This window comes from Beauveria bassiana, assembly GCF_000280675.1.
Source record: "Beauveria bassiana ARSEF 2860 unplaced genomic scaffold BBA_S00003, whole genome shotgun sequence".
Classification (NCBI taxonomy): domain Eukaryota; kingdom Fungi; phylum Ascomycota; class Sordariomycetes; order Hypocreales; family Cordycipitaceae; genus Beauveria; species Beauveria bassiana.
In genome coordinates this window covers 1,516,319-1,533,367 of record NW_007930838.1, presented here as the reverse complement: position 1 = coordinate 1,533,367, position 17,049 = coordinate 1,516,319, and the positions used below count along the sequence as shown (strand labels likewise).

General features: G+C 53.8%; 6 protein-coding genes across 6 annotated transcripts; 3 read left to right on the top strand and 3 right to left on the bottom strand.

The window, feature by feature from the left end:
- Nucleotides 1–185: 185 nt before the first annotated feature.
- Nucleotides 186–2,213, top strand: BBA_01710 (C6 transcription factor; the record flags this gene model as incomplete). Its single annotated transcript, XM_008596807.1, has 1 exon — nucleotides 186–2,213. One exon carries the CDS (start codon nucleotides 186–188, stop codon nucleotides 2,211–2,213), a length of 2,028 nt encoding a protein of 675 aa, XP_008595029.1.
- A 459-nt stretch (nucleotides 2,214–2,672) lies between these two features.
- BBA_01709 (uncharacterized protein) lies at nucleotides 2,673–3,155 on the top strand (the record flags this gene model as incomplete). Its single annotated transcript, XM_008596806.1, has 1 exon — nucleotides 2,673–3,155. The coding sequence occupies one exon, from the start codon at nucleotides 2,673–2,675 to the stop codon at nucleotides 3,153–3,155; it is 483 nt and encodes a 160-aa protein (XP_008595028.1).
- A 711-nt stretch (nucleotides 3,156–3,866) lies between these two features.
- On the bottom strand, nucleotides 3,867–4,772 carry BBA_01708 (metallo-beta-lactamase superfamily protein; the record flags this gene model as incomplete). The annotated part of the gene is made up of 1 exon (XM_008596805.1): nucleotides 3,867–4,772. The coding sequence occupies one exon, from the start codon at nucleotides 4,770–4,772 to the stop codon at nucleotides 3,867–3,869; it is 906 nt and encodes a 301-aa protein (XP_008595027.1).
- A 1,193-nt stretch (nucleotides 4,773–5,965) lies between these two features.
- Nucleotides 5,966–7,819, bottom strand: BBA_01707 (methylenetetrahydrofolate reductase; the record flags this gene model as incomplete). The annotated part of the gene is made up of 1 exon (XM_008596804.1): nucleotides 5,966–7,819. One exon carries the CDS (start codon nucleotides 7,817–7,819, stop codon nucleotides 5,966–5,968), a length of 1,854 nt encoding a protein of 617 aa, XP_008595026.1.
- Nucleotides 7,820–9,493: 1,674 nt separating this feature from the next.
- On the bottom strand, nucleotides 9,494–10,594 carry BBA_01706 (uncharacterized protein; the record flags this gene model as incomplete). The annotated part of the gene is made up of 1 exon (XM_008596803.1): nucleotides 9,494–10,594. One exon carries the CDS (start codon nucleotides 10,592–10,594, stop codon nucleotides 9,494–9,496), a length of 1,101 nt encoding a protein of 366 aa, XP_008595025.1.
- A 2,912-nt stretch (nucleotides 10,595–13,506) lies between these two features.
- On the top strand, nucleotides 13,507–15,892 carry BBA_01705 (RNA recognition domain-containing protein; the record flags this gene model as incomplete). Its single annotated transcript, XM_008596802.1, has 5 exons — nucleotides 13,507–13,571; nucleotides 13,657–13,775; nucleotides 13,844–14,347; nucleotides 14,406–15,460; nucleotides 15,524–15,892. The coding sequence occupies 5 exons, from the start codon at nucleotides 13,507–13,509 to the stop codon at nucleotides 15,890–15,892; spliced, it is 2,112 nt and encodes a 703-aa protein (XP_008595024.1).
- Between the last annotated feature and the right edge of the window lie 1,157 nt (nucleotides 15,893–17,049).

Sequence of the window (17,049 nt, the reverse complement as noted above, 5' to 3'; positions counted from 1 at the left end):
CCGGTACACTTATTATTATAATTGACCTGTGGCTGGCATTGCGTGATAACGGAACAAAGTAAAGTGACTGCATACAAGCCACACCACACACGACCCGAGACAAACCCTCCCGCCGACCCGGCCGGCGCGCCGCGCACACCCCTCGCCCTCAACTCTTGACCCGGCCGGCCCACTCACTGGACATGATGGCAGGCTCCGTCGCCTGTACGGAATGCCGCAGGTCGCATTTGAAATGCAATCTTCAACGGCCAGTCTGTGCCCGATGCGCCACCAATCGGCTGTCGTGCACCTATCTCCCTTCTAGACGTGGGGGCAGGCGAGTTCCGCGCCAGCAGGCCGTCTGCCCTCCTTCGGCCGATCGCCCGCGCGCCGTGGCAACGCCGATCCCGGCTTCGCCAGCCTGGCCCACGCCCGCCGCCGTCCGATCTGAAGGACGCGATGGTGGTGGTGGTGGTGGTGGTGGCGACGCAAACCACGGACGCTCCCCGGCGCCGAGTCTGAGCAATCCCGGAAGCGGAAGCGGCAGCGGCAGCGGCAGCTACTCATCCGGGAGCCTGGCAAGCCACAGACCGCCACCCAACGAGGGCTCGTCGGCGCAGCAGCAGCAGCAGCAGCAGCAGCAGCAGCAGCAGCCGTATGTCCCCGAAGCTCGCCTCGTCCATCTCTACTATACCTTTTTCCACCAGGCGCATCCCATCCTCGTGCCTGCCGCCTCGTACAACCGTCAAGACCAGCCCGACTATCTGCATCAAGTTGTCCGGTTCATCGGAAGCCACTACTCCAAAGTCCTTCGGGGGGACGATTTCCTGGAGCAGACCGCTGTGCTGCTGAGCAGGGACGAGAGATCGCCCGCCATGGTGCAGGCGCTGCTGCTCTTTTCCATCATCATGTCGGCGCGTAATAGCAGACGCGAAGCCGTGTCGGCGCTGTCCCGCGCCGTGAGCCTCGCGCTGGACCTGGGCATGAGCCGGGCCGACTTTGCCGTGCGCTACGCGGACGGCTCCGATTTGCAGACGGAGAGTCTCCGAAGGACCTGGTGGGAGCTGTACATTTGGGAGATTTACCTGGCCCTCCCCGATGGCAAATTCACGCTTCGTTGCAGCGACGTGGACGGCGGAGCGTATTTGCCCTGTGAAGAGGCTGCTTACGCACCGTCGTCGTCGGCTTCTCAGCGGGGGCCGCCGCCGCCGCCGAGGACATTTTCTGCCTTTCGGGCGAGGCTATTCAGCAACCCCGAAGGTGACTCTGACGACAACGGCAGCACGGAGCAGCAGCAGCCGCCGTCATCATCATCATCACAGCCGCCATCCCACTTTTCATCCTACAGCTACCGCATCGAGGCGTTTCACATACTGGCCAGAGTCATGGTGCTCAACACGCTGCACGAGACGCACCCGGACCACCTGCAGAGCGTCGTCAACATGATTGTCAGCTGGGGCCACCTCCTCCCGCCCTGCAAGGTCGACGTCGTCGACATGTACGGCAACATTGACGAGATGCTGTTCCAGGCGCAATTCATCATCCACTACGCCGCGGCGCTCCTCCACGTGCCCCGGAGCAACCTGCGGCCCAAGTTTCCCGACTTGCCCAGCACGATATGCCCAGAGACGCCCGTCCGCCTCTCGCCCTCGCTCACCAGACACATTCACGACGTCAAGGCCACCGAGGCCTCCAAGGAGCTGTCGAACCTGCTCTCTGTCCACTCCAGGCCCGAAGGGTACAGCCCGTCCATGATTCCCGGCGCGGTGCTGAGCGGCCTGGTGCAGCTGGCGGCGGCCGAGGCGCACGCCTCTGAGTGCTTTGAGCACCACCAAAACAGGGCGATTCTCGTCCTGGCCACCCTCAGCATCCTCAAGATGCAGTGGGCGACGGCGAGGGAAGCGTACAGCCATGTCAAAGCGGCGGCGGCGGCGCACATGACCGTCGCGGCCGCATGCGCTACCGCCAGCCAGCCAGTCGCGGCGGCGGCGGCGGCGGCGGCGGCGCAGCAGCAGCCATCACAGGTTCAGCAGGCCTTTGGCGGTGCAGACACGCGCATGTACGATGAGTCGAATACGAATGCAGCGTATAATGCAAATGTAATGGACACAACCATGAGCTCGAGCACCATGGACCCCATAGATAGGATATTCATGGCTGGACTACTGTCACCTCACATTGACCCAACGTGTGGCGAGCCATTGGCGCTGAACCAGTTTGCAAACTTTGATTGATGTGCAGAGAATATTATAGCTGTAATGTTGTATTTTATAAGCCACATGTATTTATAGACAATTTTCAAGTGTCCCCCATTCTCGGGCTTACCGACTTACTCACCTAGGTCCTTTTTCTCTACAAAGTCTTGACGTCCATTTCGATTTCAACTTGTTCGATAAAGAATTCTAATTATTCTTTCGTCAACAAGCCCAGTCATTGATATAGTAATTGCTCAGTTACCTCCCCTATGTGTAGTGAAAAAGCAAACCAAGATAAAAAGTCCGACCTTTGAGGGTCCATTACGCACATGTCCGAAGCCAGTGGGACTGGCCCGGCTACTTTCCACTAACACGACCTCTCTTCACTAACCTTATCAACTTGAACATAGATAGACTTACTACTCCTCTTTGCATTGTTGAAACCTTTTCTTCGCATCACCTCCCCCCCCTTACCCCAGTCTCTCATTCCTTTTCATCATGGCGCCATGGTCACGACTTACCAGCCCCATCTACAAAAACACCGGCTCCGTTGCGCGCGACCATCTCGCGTCCGAGCGCACCTATCTAGCCTGGACAAGGACAGGACTCGGCTTCGTCGCGCTTGGCATGGGCGTCGAGCGCTTCTCCCGCTTCGAGGCCATTGCGCTTGGGAACGGCAGCAGCAGCAGTAAGCCGCCGACGCCGGACGAGAAACAACAGGAGGGAGGCGGACACGGCAAGGAGGAGGCGCTCGGCTCGCGGCTGCTCGTGGGGACGCTGCTGACGCTGGGCACTGGATGCATGGTGTACGCGACGAGGAGGTATTTCTCGGTGCTCCGGTCGCTGGAAAAGGGCGAGTTTCGCCCCGCGTACCAGGGCATTGCGGCAATGGGCGCGGTGCTGGGTGCTCTGGGAGGTGGCGTGTCGACGAGAATGACGGGTGCTTGGTTTGAGAGCGAGGAGTCGGCTGCGAAAAAGTGATGGAACTTGAATCATTGCAGCCTTATTTCACCCGTCATCGATTGTCTTTTGTCTAGACGGATACCGAGACAATAAGGCGCTTCCATGCGCTGGGTTGTTTTGTCGCCCTGTTTTATCATCATTGACCATTCACGACCTCCTATGACATCTGTTACTAGACAATTCACGACAAGTTTCACCAGCTCTCCAGTCAATATCACAGTACATTTTTTTTCCACGCACACCATCTCTCTTGTCATATGTACCCATCAACCAACTCGACAGGCAGCTTTTTATCAGTCCACCTATATTTACTAGGGGGACTCCCGGGCGCGAGTTTCGAGCTTCGATGCATCGGTTCCAGGTCTTTTAGGGGTTCATGACGCCCATTTTGTTCCCAAAACATCATATCGTCAATATATCACGGTTGTTATTGTCGACGAAGCTACCTCGGTGACCAACTTCGTCGCAAGTCCGATTGCGCCCCCCTGCCGGCGAGAGGTGCAATCGGCGAATGGGGCGAGCAGGACCCTGGCCGCTGAGTCGTCTCCGCGGAGGACTGTTGATTCCGAAGACATCAGCCGGCTAATGCATGGCGGAGATGATGACAGTTGGGTTGGCATTGAATCTTTATCCAAACTGATACGTCATCTTAACTAATACGTTATCTAAACTGATATGCTCTAATGATGTATGCGTTCCGCATATCTACTGAAACCGATTAACCCCTCGTCAGAGCCGAAAGGGCATCTGCACCGGAAGCGACAAAAACGTAATCCCACTACCCTCTCCCGTCTGCGCGAGCCTCCCTCCTCGAATATTCGTCTGCAGCGCCGGATGCAGCAGCCTCGGATCCTTGAGCCCCGCGTCCCTCTCCCGCCTCCACCGCACAAACTCGTCCTCCTCGGTACCGTCCTTGACGTGCTTATTCCGCGCGCGCTGCTCCGCAACCGTCACGTACGGCATCGGACCCCTTTGGCCCCCCTCGGGAGGGTAGTCGTGGCCTGTGTACAGCCTATAGTGCCCCGGCAGCGCAAGCAGCGCCTGCACCGACCGCCACAGCGTCGCGGCGTCGCCGGCCGGAAAGTCGCATCGCGCCGTGCCCACGTCCGGGTTGAAGATGGAGTCGCCCGCAAAGACGCACGTGCCAATCTGGTAGCCGCTGTGGTCGGGCGTGTGGCCCGGGAGGTGCAGCGCAATGGCCGTCAGCCGCCCCACGGCAAAGGCCTCGTCGTCGGCAAAGAGCTTGTCGAACGCGGCGTCGAGCTCCGCCTGCGGCACGCCGTACTTGGCGGCAAATGTGCGCTGCACCTGCCGGATGCGGTGGCCGGTGCTGACGGGCGGCCGGGGGGAGCAGCCTTGCGAGCGCTGGTGCAGCTGTTGCTGGAGGTAGGCCGCCGCGGTGAGGTGGTCGGCGTGCGCGTGCGTCTCGAGGAGGTAGTCGACGGTGTAGCCGTGCGCGCGGATGATGCGCAAGAGCTCATCGGCGGACTGCGTTGTGATTTTCAAGTTGGCGAGGTCGAAATCGAGAACCGGATCAATAACGACGGCTTTCTTCGTTTCGGGGCACGCAACAATGTACTGCCATGTCGCAGTCACCGGCTCAAAGACGGTGTGTACGGTAGGTTCGTCTGACATTGTAAATGATGGGATAGGATACGCAATCAACTTGTAAATTGAGACTAGCAGACAGAACTACTGCGATATTGAGCTTACCCCCGGGAATCACAATATATACTTATATATAGGTTAGACCTGTCAAAGGGGCGGGCCACGTGCGGCGCTCAACATTTGCGACAATTTGTCATAATCGGATGCCGAGATGCTACCATTGGTTGTACCCTCGCATATAGAAGCAGCGAGGCCGGCATCAGTGTGTCCGATGCCCGCCCCTTGGCTGGCCGAAGTGTAGTTCCGCGCCACTTCGCCGACGCTACCCACTTATTGGTCGTGGCCCGGGCGGCCATCTCGGCGAGCTTCTCCACTAGCATCGGCGTCCTTCGGCCTGGAACAAGTACAAGTCGCCGGCAAGGAAAAGAAAATGGCAAATGTTTTTCTTTGAAAAGGGACTAGAGGCAGACAAAAGACTCGTGTTCAAGTAGGTACAAATCTGTCCCAGAGGCTGCAATAAACATTGTACCACGACGTGCTTCACCAAGAGGTCAAGAAAGAAATTACAAAGTGGTCAGCACCGACTGGTGCGCATTGTAATGTGATTCATCTACCTACACCACAGTCTTTCTACGCTCACAGTGTGCATAGCACCCTGGAGTCTTCATTTTTGTGAATAACATTATTTTTTTGGCTTGTCCGTCTTTCACGTCTGTTGCAGAGTTGTACTACTCGCAAACTCGGCGCAAGACGCATCCATATGAACCAACTCCAATCATGTATAAGCGGCGACGGCGACGGGCATGGGGGTATCGTTGAGATATGTATCCGTTATGCATGCCAAAAACAAACAACAAAAAAAGCAAAAAATGAAACAGCATAAAAGTTACAGAACGCTGGACGTCCCGTGTGCTTTCATGCTGCAGAAACAAAAAAAAAAAGTGCACCATCAGTGTTGGCTGATCGTGGGTCTACCCGCCGCCGTGCGCCTGACTTTTCGTCATAAAATGCATGCATGCATGTATCCAGTGTAACTTTTTGTTGAAAAAGACACCGACTCCTATTGTTGTAATAAGAAGAGGGGGAGTCACCGAGTCTGTATATAGAGACAACAGACAAGGTAGGGGGCCCAAAACAAAGAAAACAAAACAGATTCAACTGCGAATAGTCAGTGCTGTATAGCAAAAGATTTTTCGACAGCCTTTGCTAAATCTCTCCGTCTATGCGACGGCCTCAGCCTGCGTGGCGGCGGGCTTCTCCGCCTCAGCAGCAACAGGAGCCTCGGCCTCGACAGCAATAGGAGTATCGAGACCATCGACCTTGAGATCCCTGAAGAGCTCAAAGATGGTGGTATTATCGTGGAAATCGTTGTTCACGATATTGAGAAGGTACCAATTCTCCATGACACTCTCGACGAGGACGCGGCTGGGCGATTTGGCGTCGAAGCAGTGAGCCCAGTCGACACCCAGGCGGAAAGCCTCATCACGCCAGGCTAGGAAGCTGATACTCTCAACAATGGTTGGTTGAACAATCTCCTTTCCGGGAAAGACGCCCCAGGTAACGGCATTCGGGCCATCAGAGGGCGCATTGGTCTTTAGGTTACCATTCTTGGTCACGGCGTAGTAGGTGAGGGAAGGGTTGGTGTTGACGAGTTGAATCACCTGGTCGACTATCTTGGGAGAGACGAGCAGCTCAATGTAGCCCTTTTGGTAGACGTAACCGTTGGCAGGTCCCCAACCATGGACAGGGTGAGACGACTTGACACCATCAACGGCGGGTTGCGAGTTGATGGTCAAGAAACCGCGCTGGTTGAGCTCGATCAAGGCAGATTTGATGGAGTCGGCTTCGCTGGTAAGAGGCGCCTCACTCCAGGGCAGAGAGTCAATTTCCTGGTTGAGGTAGCGGACAAAGGTATTGGCAATGTCACGGAGCGACTTGGGTTCACCCCACTTGAGGCGGTTGGCTTCGTTTGTGCCGGTGAGACCGATACCATAAGCGTCGAGCTCGCCAAAAGCGGGAGACCGGGAGTCACCCCAGCGGCCGTTAGGGAACTCATCCCAATCTTGAGTACGTAAGACGTACGACTTGTTACGGTTGCGCCAGAAGATGGGGCGGACGTCCTCATCACGACGGCCGAAGCCCTTGGAAGGTTTCCAAGGCAGGGCCTGCTGCAAAGGTCGCTCAGCGGATGGAGTCCAGTTGAGCTCCTCGAGAACCATGCGGGTGGCTTGGGCAAGGTTCATCGTGTAAAAATGCATGTGGTGGATGTCAGCAGCCATGAGTTTGCGGCACATGTCGACAACCAGCTTTTTGCCCACCTCACGGACGGCGACATCGTCGTTTTTGACAGGTTCTAGGAGGTCTAGCCAGCTCTGGGGAATTTTGCAGCCCGTGTGCTTGCATCGGCGGAGGAAGCTGGCGTAGGTGGCAATGGGCATGATGCCAGGAAGAATTGGGACTGTGATGCCGGCGGCGCGGACCTTGCCTACCCAGCGGATGAAGTTTTCAACGTCGTAAAACATCTGGGTGACAATAAAGGTGCCGCCGAGGTCGACTTTGTACTTGAGATGCTCAATCAGCTCATCTTCGTTATCGTTGTCGTCGCAGCCCTCGGGGTAACCGGCAACACCGATATCGAAGTGGTCGCCGTAGGTTGCACGGATGTGTCTAACAAGATCGCAGGCATATTGAAAGCCGTCCTCGGTGGCGGTCCACTTCTCTTGAGCACGAGGGGGATCGCCGCGGAGAGCAAGAATATTGGTGCAGCCGGCCTTGTAGGCCTTGCGCAGCGCATCATTGACCTTTTCCATGCCCATGTCAGTGCAGGTCAAGTGCATACAGGTCTCAAGACCGTACACCGCCTGGGCTTGAAGGACCATCTCGCAGGTGAGCTCGGCAATGCGGCCTCCGGCACCCCAGGTAATATCGATGAACTGGGGTCCAAAATTGTACATGCGGTCCACACGGTCGTACAGGTTCTGGACACCCTGAGCGGTCTTGGGCGGAAAGTATTCGAAGGAAAAGGAGGGCTTGCCCGACCTTTTGGTCTCGGCCAGAAGATCCTTGATATGCATGTCGAATGGATTGTATGAAGCAGGACGATAAAAGCTGGGGTAGATGTGATGTCGGGCAAAGGGCGGTGGGTGGCCGTATGGAGTATAAATGCCAAGAGTTCGATTTACGGGGTAGCTGAAGTGTCGAGAGCAGCGGCGTCGCTCGAATTATGTCGACAAAGCTACTTTGACAGTATTAGCATCGAATTAGGAACTGAGGGGGGATGGAGCGAGCGAAGTTGGATATGGAAAAGATTCCAAGAAGGTGGGGGAAGGCTAATTGACTCACAAATATACCGACACGCGAACAGCGGTAGAGCAGGAACCCAGTTAAGGGGCCTAGAAGAAGAAGGAATCCGGATCTGCCGCGAACTAATCTGAGACGAAGGCCAGGGAAAGCAAATGAAAAGAAGAAATTGGCAGGAGAAGGGATGAAAGAGAGTTAAAAAAGAAGAACGGCGAGCAGTCGGAGCAAAGATATGGGGGATGTACCTTGGCGGGTCAAGGCTAGCTGGTTCGGCCTGGTCTGCCCCTCCATCCACCGAACCATCATGCATCCGGTTCTTTTTGGCCCGAACAAGAGAAAACCAAGAGTCGGCCCCGCGTTGGACACGGCACAAATGGAGGTAGTTACATCAGTTCTTCCATCTATAGTCTCAAAAAGACGACGTCTCAAGTACCGATGTGTTAGCCGTGGTCCTCGCTTTCTCGCAGCCAGTCGTTTTCTCCGTGCCTACAGAACTACTTAGGTAGTACTACCACGCACCAAGAAAAGCAACAATCCGTTACACTCAATGGAAGTTTGCCTTGTTTTCTTTTCTTTTCATTTTTTCTTTCTTTGTCCTGTTTTTTCCTGCCTCTCCCCTTTCATCCGTTTCTATACCAAACTACACTTGCACTGTATTTACTGCACCACAGTCTTGGCCTCGGAAAATTCGCCGACTGGTACATTTACCCCTCCCTCCCTTCTGTCCGTTGCCGGTGCTGTAGGTGCCGCCAACTGCCAGACTGACTGCCCACCAACAGTTTGTCGGGGCATGTTTTAGCGCGCCCAAAATGCAAGCTGCACAGGGCTGGATGTATCGTCTTCTGTCGCAACTAACATTCAAGGCTTAATTACAAGTAGCTCCCCTTTGATGCCATCTACATCCCAATAAATAGCTCAATGCCCATGGCAAATCAAGCCTCATATTCACCTCATCTACTCATGCGTCTTCCAAAAGATCCGTTACCACCCCTTTCATCCACTCCCCTGCATGCACCGATGGCGCAGCGAATGAGAGTGGTGAGTCCCTCAAGATTGCATAGACCATGTGCCTTGCCCAGAAATGGCTGCTGCCAATCCTACAACCAGGGAAAAGCATACCGCATATGCTGATACATGGCCGATGTTGTCCGCAGCACCATCCGCAGCTCTTCCCGTCATACAAGCCAACCAGAGTTTCAGAATTGAAGCTGCACCTGCATGCAGGCTCTGTGTGATGCAACACACGACAAATCCAGACGCAGATACTGACCGCATGGCTGCAAGGTAGCCTAGCAACCACGTAGCGCAAGCCTGGACTGCCTTCTCACCAGTGTTCGCCCCGTGAGACCTCATAAGCAAACTGAAGGGAATTGTGACCTCTTGGTATGGGTAGCATGCATGTATCAACGTTGTGTTTTCGATATACAGTGCGCTGGCCTCTTTCTGCGTCAGAATTTTTCCTCGCCAGCAGCCTTGATGGCAAGTGGCGGCGCGCCGCGGAGCCTTCTCCAGCGATTACTCGTCGCGATGATATCCCTGTCGAATAGAAACCACCACCGCTGAAAGAACACTTGTCCCACCTCCCAGTAAGCCGGATCATACGGATCGTCCCCGTATATCCGTACACCTTCCGAATTGTCCTCGATATCGTAGGCCAGGTTGGCCAGACCCGTCGGCCCAGCCGCGCTTGGTGGCCGTGAACCTTCGGGAAGCGAAAAAATGTCAATCACCTTGTCTCGCACACTTGGCCAAGGCAAAAAGTCCAAAAATGGATGATGAGGCATCATAATCTGCGTCGCTGTCGGCTGCCATGTTGGGGGCAGCTGATGAGCAGGCGTGCCGCCTCCTTTGGTAAATGGAGACTGCGAAGTCAGGCTCCAGACGTCTTTGGGCGAACCAAGGCGTTCAGCTATGCGTAGCAGGCCTTTGAGAAGCGTCAGCTCATAGACTGGCAAAAGATAGCTGTCAGAGAGGCTGCCATCAGAATTGACGCTCTTGGGACTGGTATCAAAGGATGGCGGTGAGCCGGGGTTCGACGTTGGCGTAAAAAAGTCCAGCGAGAAAAGGTCCCCAGCTGGATTCAACGAGGTATGTAGAGTATTCCAATTATTTTGTGCCTGCACGGGACTGGACTCGATATTTGAGTTGAGAAGCAACGGTGTCACCGACATGCCGAGCGATCCAGGCCAACCGTCATCGATACCACTTATACTGTCAATACTCAACGGCTCCGGGGCGCAGCTGATATGAGCACTTGGTTCGCTCCCCACTGGTTCTCCTGGTAGACTTTCAATGGCCTCGCCCTCGGGCTCATCCTGTGACTGTTGTTTCAGCTGACGCCGTCTCTTCTTCTCACCTGCGTTGCTGTTAGTCCGTGTCAGGCAATGGATAGCGCCAATCTTACGATATCTGCGTTGAGCCAGCACATTCAAGACGCGCTTCCTTTCTGCGGCATCATCTTCAATATCAGGCACATCAAGTTGCGGTGGCGTTTTGTAAACTCGTTGTCGTGTACGAGGTTTGCCGCTGTTGTGGCTTGTCTCACTCATTCTTGAAACAAGGGACGTGGTGATGATATATGCACAAGCCCTTGAATGAGCAGACGGTTCGAATCCCGCGCACCACAAATAATCTGTTCCTGGTAATTTCTTCTTTTCCTTCTTCTTGGCAGGTTTCTTGAGACAACATAAATACTACCAGTAGACGAATTGATGGCTCAGCTCCCCACCTAGCATAACGCCCTAGAGACTGCGTGTGAATCCGCACTGTGCAAGCCTTACGGATATCGGGTACCTAAATGGGTGGACAAACTGGGCGGCCCATGATGTCCCGCACATCAAACTTCAGTCGCAACACAGTGCGCTCGTTCATGGACCATGATGCTTGCGCCAGAGGGGCACACCAGGCAGCTAGCTAGCTGTACAGACAACAAGCAACACGAATGAGTCGCATACTTCATGTCTGTGAGACACTAGGGGAAAAATTTGTACGTTTTTGTTTCCTCGCGTCCATTTCTTTTTCAACCAGGCACACATATATTGGCATATCTCGGTGATACAATGCGGCTTGCTTGTCAAAATGAACACTCCCCTGTTCGAGCTGCCATTGACACTGGCACGCAGTCAGACACAAGACCTGCCTTCACAAAGAGCAAAAGCAAAAGTATATTGATTCTCCTTTTGTGTAACTCGTCGAAAGGGCGCTTCTGGCTTTGGTGGCGCTGGTGGCGTTGGAAAAGTTTAAAATACCACAAAACACTCGGGCGTCCTACATACCACTATAAATTCTCGCGATTTCTCTAACGTGACCGTGACCAAACAACAGCACTATCGACTCACCTTTGCCAGCAGCTATTCCGCAACAGCAGTCATTACTATGCCTGTACTCCGCTCAAAGAAGCTAAGAGATGCAAAGAGGAGAGGCAGCAATGAGCAACTATTCAACATCTGCCAGCCAAGCAACCCCAGCATACCCTTTTTTCCGGACCAGAAAGGAATATAAACGACAACTTCTACCTCCTCCCGATTCAGCTCCTCATCACGACTGGCCATAGCCTGTCAAACCGGGCGTGTTCTCAATCGAAATCTACAAAGCCATTATTATTTAAACTCTTAGCCGCTGTTCTCCTCTACAGAAATACATTTATTAAACCGGCGTAGTGCAGTTGGACTATACACGGCGACCTGGCATAAGAACCGGTTTTAGAGATCAGAGCCTTCGCGAAGATTAAGATAGATGCTTTACATTAATATCTATTAAAGAGTAAGTCGAAATTAATCGCTGGATGGGGCGGTATGGAGTCTTATTATATGGATGTCGCAAGATCGCCACACCATATGGCTATCTGACGCTGCCTGTAACGCACTTGATCGATGGTCCTAAGCGCTGGAGTATCTGCCACGATCTTGGCTTTGGCATTAGCGACTCTGATTTCCCCCGCAGCATTCTTCCTCCAGGTGTGCTTGCTCTTGAATCTGCGGACTATACTAAGTGGACGTTGCTGAGTGAAGATGGAGTACCGCGTGAGGGGCGAGCGACCGACGACTGCGGAGTTCGGAGGATTGAGTGGCCGACACGACATGGTGCCTAATCAGGATTCGATGGGGTTGCAGTAAACCTCAAGTCCAAAGGGGTCAGAGGTCAAGTCCGAATGGGACCAAGAGCGGCAGAGAAACGCAGCTGAACCTATTTGCGTGGGTCTTTGCAGATGCGCCACGGGTAGTAAGTACTTCAGTAGCCAGACTTAATTAAGAGCCAGTTTCATCAATCAACCGTCCTAGCTAATGATTCCCTAGCTGATGATTCCCTAGCTGATGATTCCCTAGCTGATGATTCCCTAGCTGCTGATTGACCGGCGGCTGATTTGACGACTGGCTTTTCATTGACTAGCTGTTGACGACTGGCTGTATTGAGACTGGCTACTGAAGTGCTACCTGTAGCGCCTTATTATAGATGAAGGGCCTGAATGGAATTGATCATCTATAACTTCTTCTTTTGTTGTTTTGCTTGAGAAATAGGAGGAACAAGAGAAGCCAAGGCTCTCCTCGAATGGATCCTAAATCCTCACACTCACTGTTGTTATTAGACCTGCTCCTTCCAAGTCCTAGTCGTGTAACGGCAAAACTTCTTTATTAGGTCGACAATCGAACCAATAGAAGCACACCAATTTGAGTCAGTTGACACGGCCAAAAACCCCCGTTTATCGACAGCAAATCTTTTTGAACATTATTGTAGTTATTCAGATGAACTAAGGTAGGAACGAGTTTAGGGACCCACCCCTCCCCTCTCCCGCCGCTGCCGCCGGCCGGCGCTCCGCGTGGCCTTTGTTAGCGCTAGAGCAGGCGGCGACGGCGGCGGCGCCCAGCTCTGGTCTGGGGTGATAGAGCTGTAGGTTTGAGGGGGGTGTTTTCTGACTTGGCCCCTACAGCGTCCCCCGTTTATAATATCTTCTTGCTGTCTAGGAACACTATTAAGTCGCTAAAGTATGTTAGAATAAATCTGTAGTAGCTTCTACACGTGCTTAATACCCTGATAGCCTCACTAGACAGTATCTTCTAATTACGTGACAGCGTAATCCGTATTTTAGCTACGTTAAGCACCCCCCCTTCCCCTGGGCGCGCGTAGGTACCTAGAAACTTTCTCAGGCGGCTCCACGCGCCCGGTGCAGCCCGCTACAGGAAGCTGATGTTAGGCGTTACGAAGGCACTTAACGTAGCTGGGAAAGGACGCTAAAATTTCCGGCGCGTCTCCAAATTAAAATGTTCTTGACTGCGGCCCGCGCAATCTCGCCATCGTCACGCAGCAGTTCGTCCCTTGTGCAACGTCGTTGCTCTGATTAAGCTACTACCCCCCGGCTGCGAGCGAAAACTTGTTTTTCACAACTCACATCATCGACAACTCCGCAGCAAACGCAACTCGATCACGCTTGCGCGCGTCAGCCCATGCGGTGCTCGTGCCCACCATGCTGTTTCCCGAGGAGGATGCGCCGCAGCTCAAGACCTGGATAGTCAAGCGCATCGAGAACACGTACGTGCCACCTACACCTCGAGCCGCATATGCTGCGGCTTAGTTAGTCTGAATTTGCATGTACTCATTTGGCTGTCCTCTCCAGATCCGATGCCGACTCCGACGTTCTAGCAGACTATGTCATTGCTCTTTTAAAGCATGATGGCGACCAAGCTGCTATTCGCAAACTCTGCGAGGAGGAAATTCCAGATTTCCTGACGGAAGGTTTGTTTCGATACCTGTTGACCCGCCGAAGTCGTGTTCTTGGCTAATCGATTCTATAATGCCTGTAGACTCAAAGGCCTTTGTCGATGATGTCTTTCAAGCCATTGCAGATAAATCCTACATGCCCGGTGCAACCCCGGCGCCCAAGTTGCCCTCCGCAAGCAATTCCCAAACTCCTGCAAATCTGCCACCGAGACCCTCAAATTCGAGAAAACGCGGATTCGACGACGGCAGGGACGAGCACAACTACAACAGTTATTCACGACACGGCGAGCGAGCTCATAAGCAGCTTCGACGGGGAGGGCGTCGTAACGACAACTACAGTGGCTTCGCACCACCAATAGGTATGGGTACAGGTCTGCCACCTTTCGACACGAGCAATCCAATGGAGGCGTTCTTGAGAATGCATACTATGAGTATGCCATTCCCTGGCATGCCAGACTACAGCGGCCATGGACCCGATACCAGACAGCGCAAGCGCGGACGATGCAGAGACTTTGATAGCAAAGGCTACTGCTCGCGCGGAAGCACCTGTCTGTACGACCATGGGCAAGAAACAGATGTGTTCGGAGGTGAGCGCGTGATTTTGTATCGAGACCGAAAACATGGTGCTAATGACCGCCTTATCAGACTTTAACTTCGGCGATGGATTCATGGATATGGCACATATGATGTCCCGTGGACCACAGTTCATGGGTGATGCGCCTCGTGGCGGGCGAGCAGGGCGAGCCGGGAAGAAGAACCGAGGAGGTAAGAACTCCTCCCGAGGCTCGAGGGCAGCCTTTTCCGCAGAAGGGCCTGTACAGGATCGGTCAAAATCGACAATCGTGGTTGAGAACATCCCCGAGGAATGCCTTTCCGAAGAGCGAGTCCGCGACTTTTTTGCGCAATTCGGCAATATCCAACAAGTGACGATGCAAACCCACAAACATCTCGCCATTGTCAAATACAATAGCTGGGATGAAGCCAGCGCAGCTTACAAGTCCCCCAAAGTTATATTCAACAACCGATTCGTCAAAGTCTTCTGGTATAAGGACGAGATCAAAGGTCCAAACGTACGTGGCACAAAATTCGGGGCTAGTGGACTCGAAGATGGCTCGAATGGCGGAGACGACGTTGGCCCAGCACCGGAGCTTGATGCAGAAGAATTTCAAAGGAGGCAAGAAGAAGCACAAAGGTCACATGAAGAGAAGGAAAGCAAGCGCTCTGAGCTCGAATTGAAGCGCCAAGAACTCGAGAAACAACAGCAGGAGCTACTAGCGAAGCATCGTGCCGAGACGGAAAGGTTGCAGGCAAAACTATATGCCAAATCGAGCAGCGGCAACGGCGGCGGCACAACCGATGAAAACGGCCCGCCGACTGGATCGACAGACATGCTGCGGGCGAAACTCGCGCTCCTCGAGCAAGAAGCCAAGATCCTGGGCATCGATCCCGAAAACCCAGACACCGAGGAGGGCAGCTTAGGAGGTTTTCGTGGTGGCTACAGAGGGAGAGTCTATCGTGGCCGAGGTTCATTTGCCAGAGGTGGTTTTGCACCGCGCGGTCGAGGGTCTTTCAGAGGCAGCGGAGAACGGCATGCTGCCTATGCGCAGTTCTCCATAGACAACAGGCCCAAGAAGGTTGCTATTGCCGGGGTTGATTTTACGTCTACGGAGAAGGACGAGGCATTACGCCATTTCCTCATTGTAAGTGTTTCTGGATTGTACCCTCATGCATGTGCTGAGAAGCCACTAACATGCCGTTCCCAGAGCAATGGCGACTTTGAATCTGTCGAGAGCGGTGCTGAAAAGACAATGGTGTCGTTCCCCGACCGCAAGACGGCAGAGAAGTTCTACTTTTCCCTACAAGGCAAAGAGTTGCCGGGCATTTCCGGCAAGTTGGAGCTGTCCTGGGTCAACACGCCACTTCCACCTGTGGGAACTGGCGGCGCATCCTCAGCGCCAGCCGGCCCGTCGGCAATCGGCAAGGCAGCGGCTGAATCTGAGGACGTCGGCGAAGACTTTGGCAACATGGAAGATCAAGAAGGGGAATATGCAGGCGTAGGCAAGGCAAGGCAAGACGAGCCAAAGCGAGAGGTAAATATGGATTATGAAATGCCTGACGAAGAGGCATGGTAGAGCGACGCGACCAAGATGTCTCCAATTGGGCGTATGCGCTGGCATGGAACACTGTGTAAATGAGCGACCATCATTTAGCTTCTCCCTTCAGTAGGTATAGAGTTCGAAATAGATCCCTTGCCGCCGAGTGCAAATGCCGAGGGATGTATTTACTAATGAAAAGGTGGCAATGGCGATGGCTTCGAAACGCTTCACATTGTGGCATGGACAGGCGGCCGACAGGTGGGGGGAAGAGTCGGTGGGCAAGTGGCGATGGCCCATGAGCACTGAGTTGGAGCAGAGGGAGAGGGTGAGGGAGGGGAGGGTTGGTGCCCTGTCAGGCTGTTACGCCTGTAACTTAGCTCTAGGTAGTTATTAGCAGGAGGCTGTCGTGGCAAGGCATTGCTGGCTGGTAATGAATGGTTGGCTGGCTGCAGCTTGCAGCTCTTGGAGGGGCACAGGGGCAACCGGCAGTAACTAACTACCTTAGTGGGGGGTCCTTCGAGAGCTTTACATGCCCCACCTTACGAAACTGAGCAGGTTGGCAGGTTGGCAGGCAGGTTGACAGGCGTGACAGCAAAGCACGCCGTGCTGATAAGGCGAGACAGCGAGCCGGTCTCCAAGCAACTACTGAATCTGTTGCACTGCCTGGGTTATCGAACATTGGTCTACTGATTGGAGCTCCTGCAGGTTTTGCAGCACGTGGTACCAGGCCAGAGAAAAATTTATCGCTCATTTTTGGCCTTGACTAGGCTGGTGGCCAGCTTTTTTCCTCTTTTTCTTTTGTGGGCGCTCCTTGCCCAGTGCCCCATTTGGATTGGCTGCGTGTTGGGAACCGGCTCACGCTTGCGCCAAAATGGACCGCACAAGCTGGTGGGGTCGGCGTGCTTGAAAATGCGGTACGAGGGCTGGAAAAAAAAAGGTGTAGTGATGGTCGAAGTGTCAAGAGGCAGTAAATGCAAATAGTCAAGGTTCTTCAAAGCTTATAGATGTCACGTCGTGATTCAATGGCTGTAATTAGTCAGTCCGGCCAGTCACTATGACTCTTCTGTAGCTTAGCAAGCCGTCACAACGAAAGCCACAGAAAGCTCATGGAAGTCTAGTGGCCAACCACAGCATGAAATCCGGCTTTCTCAGTGCTATCTCCGGGAAAGCTACAGCGGTTGCTCTGCTATAAT